The sequence below is a fragment of the Chiloscyllium plagiosum genome, unplaced genomic scaffold, assembly GCF_037043375.1.
Source record: "Chiloscyllium plagiosum isolate Xiang-an unplaced genomic scaffold, Cpla_swu_hap1 HiC_scaffold_27, whole genome shotgun sequence".
Classification (NCBI taxonomy): Eukaryota; Metazoa; Chordata; class Chondrichthyes; order Orectolobiformes; family Hemiscylliidae; genus Chiloscyllium; species Chiloscyllium plagiosum.
The window spans coordinates 48,963,352-48,976,152 of record NW_028270165.1 but is presented as its reverse complement, the minus strand read 5'-3'; the positions used below and the strand labels follow the sequence as shown (position 1 = coordinate 48,976,152).

Here is a 12,801-nt window from a genome sequence, read left to right as displayed (position 1 = left end):
GCAAATGAGACAAGGTTAATTTGGGATATCTGTTCGGTCAGAACCAAAGGCTTTGTTTCTGTGCTCTACAATTCTATTTCGACATAGTCTGAGCCAATTTCACAAGACTAGGAATAGGCCATTCACCCATTACAGCCTGTCCTCAGCTGTGGCCTAACTGCACATATTTCAATGCGAGTTTCTAAAGATGTCTGCAGGTTTTTTATAAAATTAAACATGCTTTAATAATGTTTCTGAATATATCATTTTAGCTATTCTTAATTTTAAAAATAAGCCATTTCCCAGGTAGAGTCATCACCATCCATTCTCTCTCCCTCTTCTTATCGGTTCCTGAATCCTGGCACCAGGCAGACACCAATATCATCTGGCCTCCTGCTGGCAACTGCAGAGAACGGAGACAATCCCTGACCCAATCAGAAGGCTGTCCAGAGGGCAATGACCGTCTCCCAGAATAAAGTGTCCGGTTAAGATCCCCCCACCCACCACCACCACCGTGTCTGCAGCCTGGCGTCCAGCTGAATCTGAGCCGAAGGTTCTCCAGCGTGTGTTTACCCTGGATGATAGCATACAGAGCCTCCCACCTTCTGTGAGACAAGTGTCACTCTATCCTCTCCGATGGGTGTTGTGTCACTGCTTAACTGTTTCCAGTGACTGAGCAGAGGTTGATGGCCAAGTTCAGAACCCAAGAGGATAACCTTGGGTGACCCCACTACACTCTACACTCTCTCTCACTCACGGTCTCTCTCAGACACACACAAATCCACCAATGCACACACCCTCTCACAGGCTCATACTCTATCATACACACATGCAAAAACACACACTCACACTACTCTCTCATGCACGCACATACAAGTCCATGGGACGAATTTGCGTTTGCAGTATTATATTTGCAGATAGATTCAATGTGTGCTTTTTGTGGAAAAATTGGCAGGCAGTTAATGAAGGCCATCAATCCATGTAATATTTTATCAACTCATACTTTGGAAATAGAACCAGTCTGATTCAAGATTGGGATACAGACAGACTGAACCTCTCACCCTTCATGCATTGTCTGAGCTGAGATGTCACCTATTTTTATAAAACCTTAAGTCATCTTGAGAACATGAATTAATAGTAGTTCTGGGATTGACATATTAAATGAACAGAAACCTGCAACCCATTCGAAAAGATGGAAGACTTAACAGCAATCAAGGTTTGTTCAATATATCCTATCAGTTGCATGAAACTGTGATCTTTTGCTATAAAATCTGTGTCTTCTGATCCTGCTCCAATGCAGCGCTCTGAAAGCTAGTGCTTCCAAATAAACCTGTTGGACTATAACCTGGTGTTGTGAAATTTTACCTTTGTGCACATCAGTCCAACAGTGACACCTCCACAACGTTTCTAGTGATCACAGTCCATACTTCCGCCAGGAAACTTTACAATGCTGATAAAACAACGCAGTACGTGCATTCCTAAAAACTTTACAATTTTTTTTTATAGATATTTTTATTAGAAATTTAACATTTTTACAAGTTTACAAAAATAAACAAAACTCTCAGATATAAACATTGATATACAATTAGCTCAAATATACAATAGCCAAAATTTGACAAAAAAAAACAAAACAACAAAAAAAAACCCGAAAAAAAAAACAACAAAAAAGAACAAACAAACAAAACTCAACTATCTACTAATCTAAACTACAACTAACCAGGGTATATATTTAAGTCTCTTACATGCTCGGGATGTGTTAACATCAGATATGATAAAACCCGTATTCGTGCGGGATTCCTCCCCCGAGGGGCCGCGGACCAGCCAGGTCTGTAGTCTCAATTAAATAAAAGCCCTTGTTAGGATAGCCGAAATATCTGTATTTATGTAATTCAAAAAGGGCTGCCATATTTTATAAAATAATTCGGTCTTTCGGTGCACCATGTTTGTAAGGAAGTCAAGGGGAATACATTCCATAATTAGTCTGTGCCAATTTGAAAGTCCAGGGGGGCCCTCCGCCACCCAGTTCATCAAAATATTTTTCCTTGCACAGAAAGAAAGAATAGAAAATAGTCTCTTCCCGTACGTGTCCAGTGAGGGAAAGTTCGAAAAGCCCAATAGGAGAGATACGGGGTCCACTTTTATTTCCGTTCCTAAAATTTCTGTCAGGGTACTTGCTACTTTAGTCCAATATCCACGGATCTTATGACAGGTCCATAAGCAATGTACAAGAGTGCCCACCTCTATTTTGCATTTAGGACACATTGGAGATGCTCCTGCCTTAAATTTTGCCAATCGAACCGGTGCTATATGGGCCCTATGAAGTATCTTCAGCTGGATAGCCTGGGTTCTGTTACAAATAGTAATTCTTCTAGCATTTTCCCAGATATCATTCCACGTTTCTGTGGAGATTTCTAGTCCCAGATCCTGATCCCATGTTTTAAGCAGATTATCCATATCTCCCGATACTTCATCATGTAGCAAATGATAAATATTACTGACGGAAGATACCCCCACTGGTCGTAGGACATTACATTCTCTATCGGATTTATAAAGACTATCTAATAACGTAGTCTTCTTCTGTATAAAATCTCGAATTTGGAAGTATCGAAAGAGGTCTCCATTGGGTAATCCGAATTTCTGACGCAGCTGTCCGAAAGACATCAGGACCCCCTCTTTAAATAAATCCCCGAGACATGAGATACCCCTGGCTCTCCAGAGTTTAAAAGTGGCATCTGTTAACCCCGGTTGGAATCCCCATGCTCCCACTATCGGTGCATAGGGGGATGTTTTATGTGAATTACCCTCATTTTGCCGCATTATATTCCAAGCCTTGATTGTATTCAGTATTATAGGGTTTTTACAGTGATCTGTAATGATTTTCCTCTTGTCTGAGAATAAAAGGTTAATAAGTGGGTATTTTACTTGAGAAGCCTCGATGTCCAACCAGATTGATTGTGGATCAGACAAGACCCAATCAGCTATATAACTTAATAGGGAACTTAATTGATATTTCCTAAAATCTGGGAAGTCCAATCCACCCCTTGCCTGTGGAAGCTGTAGCTTCTTCAGCTTAATGAGGGGCCGCCTATGGTTCCAGATAAAGGAGCTCAGCCAGCCGTATAATTTACATAAAGCTGTCCTCGGCAGCATCACCGGAAGCATTCTCATAGGATATAGGAGACGGGGCAGGATATTCATTTTGATTAATGCTATTCTACCCAGCCAGGAAATTGGCAGGTCTCCCCATCGCTGGAGGTCCTGCCTTATCCTTTCCAATAAATTCACAAAATTAGCCTTATACAACTGACCAAATACTGGAGTAATAAAAATGCCTAAATATAAGAAACCCTCCATGGACCAGCGAAAGGGAAAAAGGGAACCGTCCGCTAAGCGGGGTATCACAGCAAGGCCACCCATTGGCATAGCCTCCGATTTTGAAAAATTAATTTTATAGCCTGAGAATGCACTAAATGTATTAATAACTTGAATTAAGCGGGGTATGGACATCAAAGGGTTACTGAGGAAGAGAAGAACATCATCTGCATAAAGGGTAATTTTATGTTTACCTGTACCAATCCTTGGGGCCACTATATTAGGATCAGCTCGTATAGCTTCTGCTAGTGGTTCAATTATTAGCGTGAATAACAATGGTGAGAGGGGACATCCCTGACGGCAGCCCCTACCCACACTGAAGCTATCCGAGCCTAATCCATTGGTAACCACAACTGCTTTGGGATCACTATACAATGTTGAGATCCATTTGGTAAACACCTGTCCAACACCAAACCTCTCCAACGTGCAAAACAAATATGACCATTCGACCCTATCAAATGCCTTTTCCGCGTCTAATGAAACCACTACTCCTGGTATCTTTCCCTGATGACAAGCTTGAATCATATTCAGAGCCCTTCTAACATTATTGGATGATCTACGGCCCTTAATAAACCCCGTCTGATCCTCCTTTATAATATGTGGCAGTATCCTTTCTAATCTCAGTGCTAATGTTTTAGAGAGGATTTTAAAATCTACATTTAGCAAGGATATTGGTCTGTATGATGTACAATCTTCTGGGTCCTTTCCTTTTTTGAGGATAAGAGAGATATTTGCCTCTTTCAGCGAAGGCGGGAGACAGCCCTGACTATATGCATAGTTATACATGTCCATAAGTGGACCAACCAGTATTTCTGTAAATTCTTTATAGAATTCAGCTTGAAAGCCATCTGGGCCCGGCGTCTTACCATTTTGAAGGTGCCTAATTGCATCAACTATTTCTTGGGGTGTAAGAGGAGCATTTAGGACCGATACTTGTTCCGGAGTTAGGTCTGGAAAAGTCAAATTTTTAAAAAATGACTGCATCCTCTTCGCCCTATCTTCACAATCCTGTGATTTATATAACTCAGAATAGAATTTTCTAAAGGTCGCATTAATCTTTTTATGATCATGAGTCAAAATACCCGTACTTTCCTTGATAGACATAATAGTCTGAGGGGCCTTTTTTTTCTTTGCAAGAAATGCTAAGTATCTACCCGGTTTGTCGCCATATTCATATAATCTTTGCTTTGCAAATAATATTTCCCTCTTAGCCGTTTGAGTAAGTGTAGTATTTAGAGCTGTCCTAAGAGCTGTAATCCTTTGCAATTTAATAATAGAGGGTCTATCAATGTATGCTGTTTCAGCCGCTTTTAAGCGGGTTTCAAGCAAACGCTGTTGTTCTCCTTTTAATTTCTTCTGGGTCGCTGAGTAGGAGATGATCAAGCCTCGCGTGTAAGCTTTGATGGTCTCCCACATCATTGACGGGTTGCTAGCTGTACCTGAATTAATTTCTAAAAAAGTTTTAAATTCTTGAGAGAAGTACTTTACAAATTTACTATCTTTCATTAAGAAGGGGTCCATACGCCAATGCCGAGGGGATGTCCCACTGTTCTTCGCCTTAGTTTCCATATATACAGCAGCGTGGTCAGAAATTGCTATATTACCTATTTTACAGGATGATATGGAATTTAAAAAAATTGAGGGGGCAAAAAACATATCAATTCTGGTATGACATTTATGTGGATTAGAGTAGAAAGAAAAATCTCTACCCTGTGGATGAAGACATCTCCATACATCTACTAATCCTAATTCTTTGTTCAGATCCATCAATTGTCTAGATCTGGGAGATACTCCTGCAGTACTCTTGGGAATCCTGTCTATTTCCGGATCCATAATACAATTAAAGTCTCCCCCTATAATTATATGACGGGCATCAAAAGCCATCAATTTTGAGAAGGCTTCCGTTATAAATTTAAAGGGGTGTGCCGGGGGGCAGTACAAATTTAAAATCCCATATTCCTCTCCATTTATGAGAGCTTTAATCAAGATATATCATCCAGATTCGTCTTTTATCTGCTTTAGGATTTTGAAAGGGAAATTCTTCCGAACAAGAATAACAACTCCCCTGCTTTTTGAGCTAAAAGAAGAAAAAAAGGCCTGATCAAATCCGCCCTGTCGTAATTTCAAGTGTTCTTTATCTGACAGATGCGTCTCCTGTAGGAGAGCTATATCAACTCTTTCCTTCTTAAGATTTGATAATATTTTCTTCCTTTTAAGTGGCGAATTACTCCCTTTGACATTCCAGGTGCACCACTTAACCGATTGATCAACCATAATCCTCTGGGCCAATCCGAGACCCCTCGGGAGGGGGAACCCCATCCAGAACATCCCGGGCATGGAACATGTAAGATTTACAAAAATAAACCCTCTTTAATACACCCACAACAATACAGTAAAAAACTATTTCTAAATAAAAAAAATATAAAACGTATCTAAGTGGAGACTTTCCCCCTTGTTCCCAGGGGGCATCACTTCCTCTCCAAAAATCCCTCATATCCTCTCCCAACCAATGCCCCACCCTTGACCCAGGCACTCCTCAATAAAGTGAGGAAAATTCAAATATAATACAAAGCTAGAGTTAACAGTGAGCACCCCACCCCCACCCCTACCAACACCTGGGTATATTTGGTAATGTTAATACCACATATAAACATATAACTATAAAATTACCAGTTCAACAAATAATAATTAAATATGATAATACAAAATAACGAAGGGAAAAACAACCCCGCTCCTAAAGACAGAGGTAAAATCGAATAAGGTAACCACCTCCCCCCACCCACATTAACCAAATCCCCCAGCTTATATATACATACACATACATACACACACATATACATACACCCCTCATATATACATAAAATAATAACAGAAAACAACTCCAAGGGGGGGGGGGGAGAAAATCAAATCCCTCTCCCCACCCCCCATAATAATATTAAGCAATAAGGTAAGAAAAGAAAAAAAAGGGAGGGGATATAAACCAAAACGGGGGGGGAAGGCAGACCAACATCCATTATGTCCTACAGTTTATCTAAGAGAGTCCAAGAATTCCTTAGCCTTTTCTGGTGATCCAAAGTTATATACAGATCCTTCATGGTTAAAGCGTAACATCGCTGGGTAGCGTAAGGAGTACTGTACATTTAAGTCCCTTAAACGCTTCTTCGCCTCGTCGAATGCCTTCCTCTTTCGAACCAGAGCCGGGGAAAAGTCCTGAAATAGCATGATCTTGGATCCTTTGTAGATCATAGCTTGGGGGTCTTTTCCGAGATTTCTAGAGGCTTCTAGGAGTATCTGCCTCTCCCTGTAGCTCTGCAGCCGGAACAGGACCGGGCGTGGGCGCTGGTTCGAGCCGGGCCCGCGTATTGCTACCCGGTAGGCCCATTCCACCCTTACCTGGCCTGATCCAGCTTGCAGATTTAAAAGTTGTGGCAGCCACTGCTCCAGGAATGCTGTAAGCTGGCCTTCCTCTTCCTGCTCGGGAAGGCCCAGCAAACGAATATTTTTTCGACGACCTCGATTATCGAGGTCATCAATATGATTTTCCAAGGTCCGGACTCGCTGCTCGAGAGTCCGGACCTGATCCACGGCCGATTGAGCGGTTGTCTCCGAGGTCGCGGCCTTTAGCTCCGCCCCTCCGACTCGGCGTTGAATTTCATCAATTTCACGGTCGTGCTTCTTCAGCGCGGCCGAGAGCGACTCCCAACGATTCCTGGATTCGACGATGAAGGCATCAATCTTCGAGTCAAGCTTGGAAAGCATTTCTGTAAGGCTTGCTACTGTAGGTAAGTCCCCCGGGGCGGCTGTGGACGCCTCTGCTGCAGCTGGAGAGTGTGGGGGAGGGGTTCCTGCTTGCTGAGAGCTGCGGGCTCCCTTCCCTTTAGTCATTTTAACTTAGGATAAAGTTGCTTAAATATAATATTACACCACTAATTCAGTTACTAAACTATTATAAATGATTTATAAATGATTTGGTGAGCTTGGTAGGGGGTAGGTGACCCACTGTGCCCAAGTCTTGGGAGGAGCACTATAGACTCAGTCTTACTGGGTCGCCGCCATCTTGGATCCCCCAACTTTACAATTTTTAATGATACTAGCTACTCATTCACTGCTCCATCTGATACATGACATTGGAAACTTAGCGCAGGAGGCTGAAAGAAATGAGCAGCTTTAAAACAAAAACCTCTTGGAGCTCAAAGCTTTCAATGAGAGTCTGAGCCCGGCAGTAAGTTCAGGTAACCTTTATTGCGACCCAACCTCGTTACAGCTTCAGATCCCCCCAGCAAAAAGGTCTAGAAAAAGTATCTTTTTTAAAAAAAAACAGCTCAAGCTCAAAGCACACACACTTCTCTCCCCCCTCACCCCCACTTTCTTTACTATTTGTCAGCACAGAGTTGTCCTTTTGTAATTGGATCCTTGGTATAGCCATAAACTAGAAGTATTGCCTCATGCACCAATTTAAACCCATACCTTGTCTCCAAGTAAGTTTCTCCCCCCTCATCGGCTGGAGTTGGGGTGGGGAGGGAGAAAGGAGTGCAGAATAGTCATCCAGACTGCTGTGGGTCTGGAGTCACGTGTAAGCCAGCTCGGGTAAAGGATGCACTGGGACAAGTGAGTGAATCCGTTCCCACATTAGCAGTTTCCTTCCCTTAAAAGGTTGTGAGTAAATCAGATGGGGGTTCCCCCTCCCCTCCCTGACAATTGTTTCATTGTTAGAAATCTGGAGTTCAGAATCTAACCGAATTCCAATTCCGCCATCAGCCTTGGCAGCTCCCGGAACTGGGTTGATAGTCCAGGCGATAATGGCACTCAGCCGTCACTGCTTTAAACTCCCTGCGATGGCATGTGAACTCTCTGGTGCCTCCGCAGGTGGGAGGAGCGGCTAAAGCTCTTCCCGCACTGAGAGCAGGTGAACGGCCTCTCCCCTGTGTGGACCCGCTGGTGCCTCAGCAGGTCAGAGGCCTGGGTAAAGCCCTTCCTGCACTCTGGGCAGCTGAAGGGCCTCTCCCCCGTGTGGACCCGCTGGTGCTTCAGCCTGTCGGAGGAACTGTTGAAGGCCTTCCTGCACTCTGTGCAGGGGAATGGCCTCTCCCCTGTGTGGACCCGCTGGTGGGTCAGCAGGGCAAAGGAATTGCTGAAGCCCTTCCCGCACTCGGTGCAGAGGAACAGCCTCTCCCCAGTGTGGACCTGACGGTGGGCCAACAGGGTGGAGGCCTGGGTAAAGCCCTTCCCGCATGCGGAGCACCTGAAGGGCCGCTCCCCTGTGTGGACCCACCGGTGCCTTAACAGGTCAGAGCAATTGCTGAAGGCCTTCCCACACTCGGGGCAGCTGAAGGGCCTCTCCCTGGTGTGGACCCGCCGGTGCCTCACTAGGTCGGAGGAATTGCTGAAGGCCTTCCCGCACTCTGTGCAGGGGAATGGCCTTTCCCCGGTGTGACTGCGATGATGAATCGCCAGAGCAGATGGGAAACGGAAGCCTTTCCCACAGTCGTCACACTTCCACGGTCTCTCCACGGGGCGGGATTCCTCTGGTTTCTCCATGGCCAAAACTTCAGCCGCACACAACACGTGTAGAGCTCCTCCCCTCCGTGAATTCCTCTTCCCAGGCCTTATAACTGTTTCAGGCTCCACACTCAGTGCACTCCAACAGTAGGGTCTCTCATCCAGTCCCACTGATGCCGAGAACGGACTGAAACAGGAACCAAAACGTTTTGCTCCTTCTCCCAGAATCAGTCAAAAATGGTTGTGGTCCCGATGGAGTGAGTGACTGTCAGACATTGACGTCAAAGTGAGGACTGCAGACGCTGGAGAGTCAGTGTCGAAAAGTGCGGCACTGGAAAAGCACAGCAAGTCAGGCATCACCTGAGGAGCAGGAGGGTCGGCATTTTGGGCATAAGTCCTTCATCTGTTGATTTTGAAACTTCCGTCTTCAGATCTTCAAATACTCTGTCAAAAGAGATTACAAAATTCATTACTGTCAGTCCAGAATAAAAATTCAGAACAAGCAATTTGTTTGTGTTGTTACTCCACAAAATTGAAAGCACTATCCCACTCTCTCACCCCCCCCGCCCTCCGCTCCAACTCATTCTCCTAAAGGTGTTGATTCAGGATCTTATCGGGGCAGAAAAGCAAAAACGTCAAGACTGACATCTCTCTGAGTTTTGGATAACTCCACCTGAAATGTAATATCTTTCACAACACTGGGATATTGCTGAGAGTGTGCAGGTCTGATTTTGGGAAGCAAAAAAATGTCAGTTCAGGGTGAACCTGCAATGCAGGTTCTTGAAGAACAACCAGACAAAATGGTTAACATTCCCAGGAAGTCGGGGGGTAAGCAAAATGAGCCATCAAGGCATTGACACCGCCACCAAAGAGAAACTGAACATAGACATGACAAACGTTTGTGGAAAGCCACAGTCATCGAGATGTAGAGCACAGAAACAGACACTTCAGTCAAATTCTTCTGTGCCCAACCAGATATCCAAAATTAATCTTGTCCCATTTGCCAGCGCTTTGCCCATATCCCTTTGAACCCTTCCTTTTCATACACTCATGCTGATGACTTTTAAATGTTGTCATTGTACCAGCCTTCACCACTTCCTTTGGCAGCTCATTCCATACATGCACCATCCTCTGCGTGAAAATGTTGCCCCTTAGGTCTCTTTGCAGTCTCCCTCCCCTTGCCCTCACCTTAAATCTATTACCCTCGAGTTCTGGACTCCCCATCCCAAGGAAAAGACCTCGTCTATTTACCCAATCCATGCCCCTCATGAGTTTAAAAAAGTCTATCAGGTTACTCCTCACACTCTGATGCACTAGGGAAAACAGCAGCACCCTATCCTTCCAACCCTCCTTCCCCGGGTAATTAAGACACATATCTGAGTTTGCAGAGTCTGCTCCCTCCCTGGGTTCATTCCAGTTGCTACAAGTGAACAAATTACTTCCCCCCGCACTCCACCCACCGCTTCCACCCTCCCCCCTCTTCCTGAACAGTTAACAAAAATCCCTTCTCTTCACAGAACCCTCACTGTTCTAACAAGTCTACACCAACCTCCGAATGGCAACCTCACCACACCTATTCCCCTATTCCTATTGCTCTACATTTACCCCTTGACTAATACATCTAACCTGCATATCCCTGGGCACTGTGGGTAATTTAGCACCGCCAATCCACCCTAACCTGCACATCCTTGGGGACTATGTGTAATTTGACCTGACCAATCAAACCTTACCTGGACAAAGTTAAAAATCGCACAACACCAGGTTATCGTCCAATGGGTTTATTTGGAAGCACTAGCATTTGGAGCGCTGCTCCTTCGTCAGGTGGTTGTGGAGTGTAAGATCATAAGACACAGAATTTCTGGAAAAGCATTACAGTGTCCTGGCATTGAAATGATATATTGAACAAACCTGGATCATTAAGTCTTTCATCTTTTACAATGGATTGCAGATACCATTAATACGTAACCCAGAACTTTCTGTAAGGCACCTTCTCAGGATAACTTTATAACAAAAGGAGACACCTCAGCTCAAACAATGCATTAAAGGTGCGAGGTCAGAATCTGTCTGTATCCCAGTCTAGAGTCAGACTGGTTCTATTTCCAATGTGGAATTTACAAAATATTACATATATTAACTGCCTGCAGATTGTGCATTTTTTGAGGAAAATAGAATGCATATGCAAATATCATTCTGCAAACACAAATTCACCCCCATGGACTTGTGCATGTGTGTGCATGAGAGAGAGAAAAAGTCTGTTTCCATGCTGTATATCTCTATGTGAATTTGACAACAGATACTTTTTTTTCTGTTGGTATAAATATTGTTGTAAATCATAGTGGGTACTAATAGCTCGATGTAAGGGTGAGAGAATTCCTCAAATAAGGCACTGTAGGAATCCTGGGAGAATAGTATTTCTGGTTTACTTCCTATTGAACAATATTAAGCAAAAGCACCTACTTATTTCTAATTTTGGTTCACATTTCTTGTTTTATTCCCTGCTATGACTACACTCGGTGTTTGGATGGTTAACAGGCTGGGAGATTGTGGGTTTGGATTGACTTATTGTTCCAGAAGGTGTAAAAAAAAAAGGGGTCCAAAGCATCAGCAGAAATCCAGGAGGGGTGAGAAATCAGGACCTGAAATCTGAGCTGACACCAGATTACCCTGTGATCAGTGCTTTGATTACCTGTGCACCCTCTACCTTTATCACCTCCTCAATATTGAGGATCCAATCCTTGTCATCCTGGAGCCATATCTCTGTAAGGAGTCTCATATTTTAATTGAAGGAGTTCCCTTCAACGTGTGCAGTCAATTCATTCGCTTTTGCTGCAATGCAGCACACATTTTTAGTTTCAGTTTTAGTGATCTTTAGAATCCAGTTTTGATTGCTGGGACATTTACTCTCCATGTCTTTCTGTCGTTCTCGGATGTTCATTTTTCACATCACTGTATTGCTCACTGGCCTGGATTTGGATTGGCCATGCTAAATTGTCCATAGTATCCAGAGATGTGCAGGTTAGGTGGGTTAGCCATGGGAAATGCAGGGTTAGAGTTTCATAGTAATAGAAGCAGGAGTAGGTCATTTGGCCCGTCGAGCCTGCTTCGCCATTCATTTAGATCATGACTGATCTGTCCATTGTCCCAGCTTCTCCTCCCTGCATTGTCCCAACTACCCTTAATACCTTTACCATGCAAAAACCCATCTGTGTCCTGAATATACTCAATTAAGCTGCCTCTACTGCTTCCCTGGGCAGAGAATTACATAGATTCACGATTCTCTGGGAAAAGCAGTTCTTCCTCATCTCTATCCTAAATCTACTCCAACTAATCTTGAGGTCTGGTCTCACCTACCAGCAGAAATGACTGGATAGGGTAGGGTTTCATCCCCACAGTGCAATGAAATCCCACTTTCCACAAAATCTCAGATGTACTCACTCACTCAGTTGCTGTCTCAAATGAAAGATTTCATTGTAACTTCTTCTACTCCCAGTAAGGACAAAACATCTTTGAAGGCTGCTCTGAAAGTCCAGTCTTCACAATGACACTTCTGGTTTCACCAAAGACCCAGAGAGTCATACAGCACAGAAACAGACCCTTCAGTCCAACTCATATGTGCCGCCCAGATATCCTAACTTAATCTCGTCCCATTTACCAGCATTTGGTCCATGTCCCTCTTCCTATTCTTGTACCCATCCAGATGCCTTTTAAATGCTGTAATTGTATCAGGCTCCACCCCTTCCTATGACAGCTCATTCAATACATGCACCATCTTCTGCGTGAAACAAGTTGCCCTTCATGTCCCTTTTAAATCATTCCCCTCTCCCCTCAAACATTTGCTCTCTAGTTTTGCATTCACCCTATCCATGCTCCTTATACATATTTATACGGTCACCCCTGAACATCCAATGCTCCAGGAAAATATCCCTGACCGATTCAGCCTCTCTCTGTAGA

General features: G+C 43.9%; 1 protein-coding gene across 1 annotated transcript; it reads right to left on the bottom strand.

Moving 5' to 3' along the window:
- Nucleotides 1-7,580: 7,580 nt before the first annotated feature.
- Nucleotides 7,581-11,785, bottom strand: LOC148143960 (uncharacterized). The gene is made up of 2 exons (XM_087975288.1): nt 11,752-11,785; nt 7,581-9,068 (listed from the first exon to the last, which is right to left on the bottom strand). The coding sequence occupies exons 1-2, from the start codon at nt 11,783-11,785 to the stop codon at nt 8,173-8,175; spliced, it is 930 nt and encodes a 309-aa protein (XP_087831414.1). The 3' UTR covers nt 7,581-8,172.
- Nucleotides 11,786-12,801: the final 1,016 nt, after the last annotated feature.

What these genes read in the sequence shown, in the direction of transcription:
- LOC148143960 (XM_087975288.1), bottom strand. Translation starts at nt 11,785, where the DNA reads ATGAACATCCGAGAACGACAGAAAGACATGGAGA. An exon ending in ACGACAGAAAGACATGGAGA is followed by an intron (nt 9,069 to 11,751) that starts GTAAATGTCCCA and finishes TGATTCTGGGAG; the next exon opens with AAGGAGCAAAACGTTTTGGT.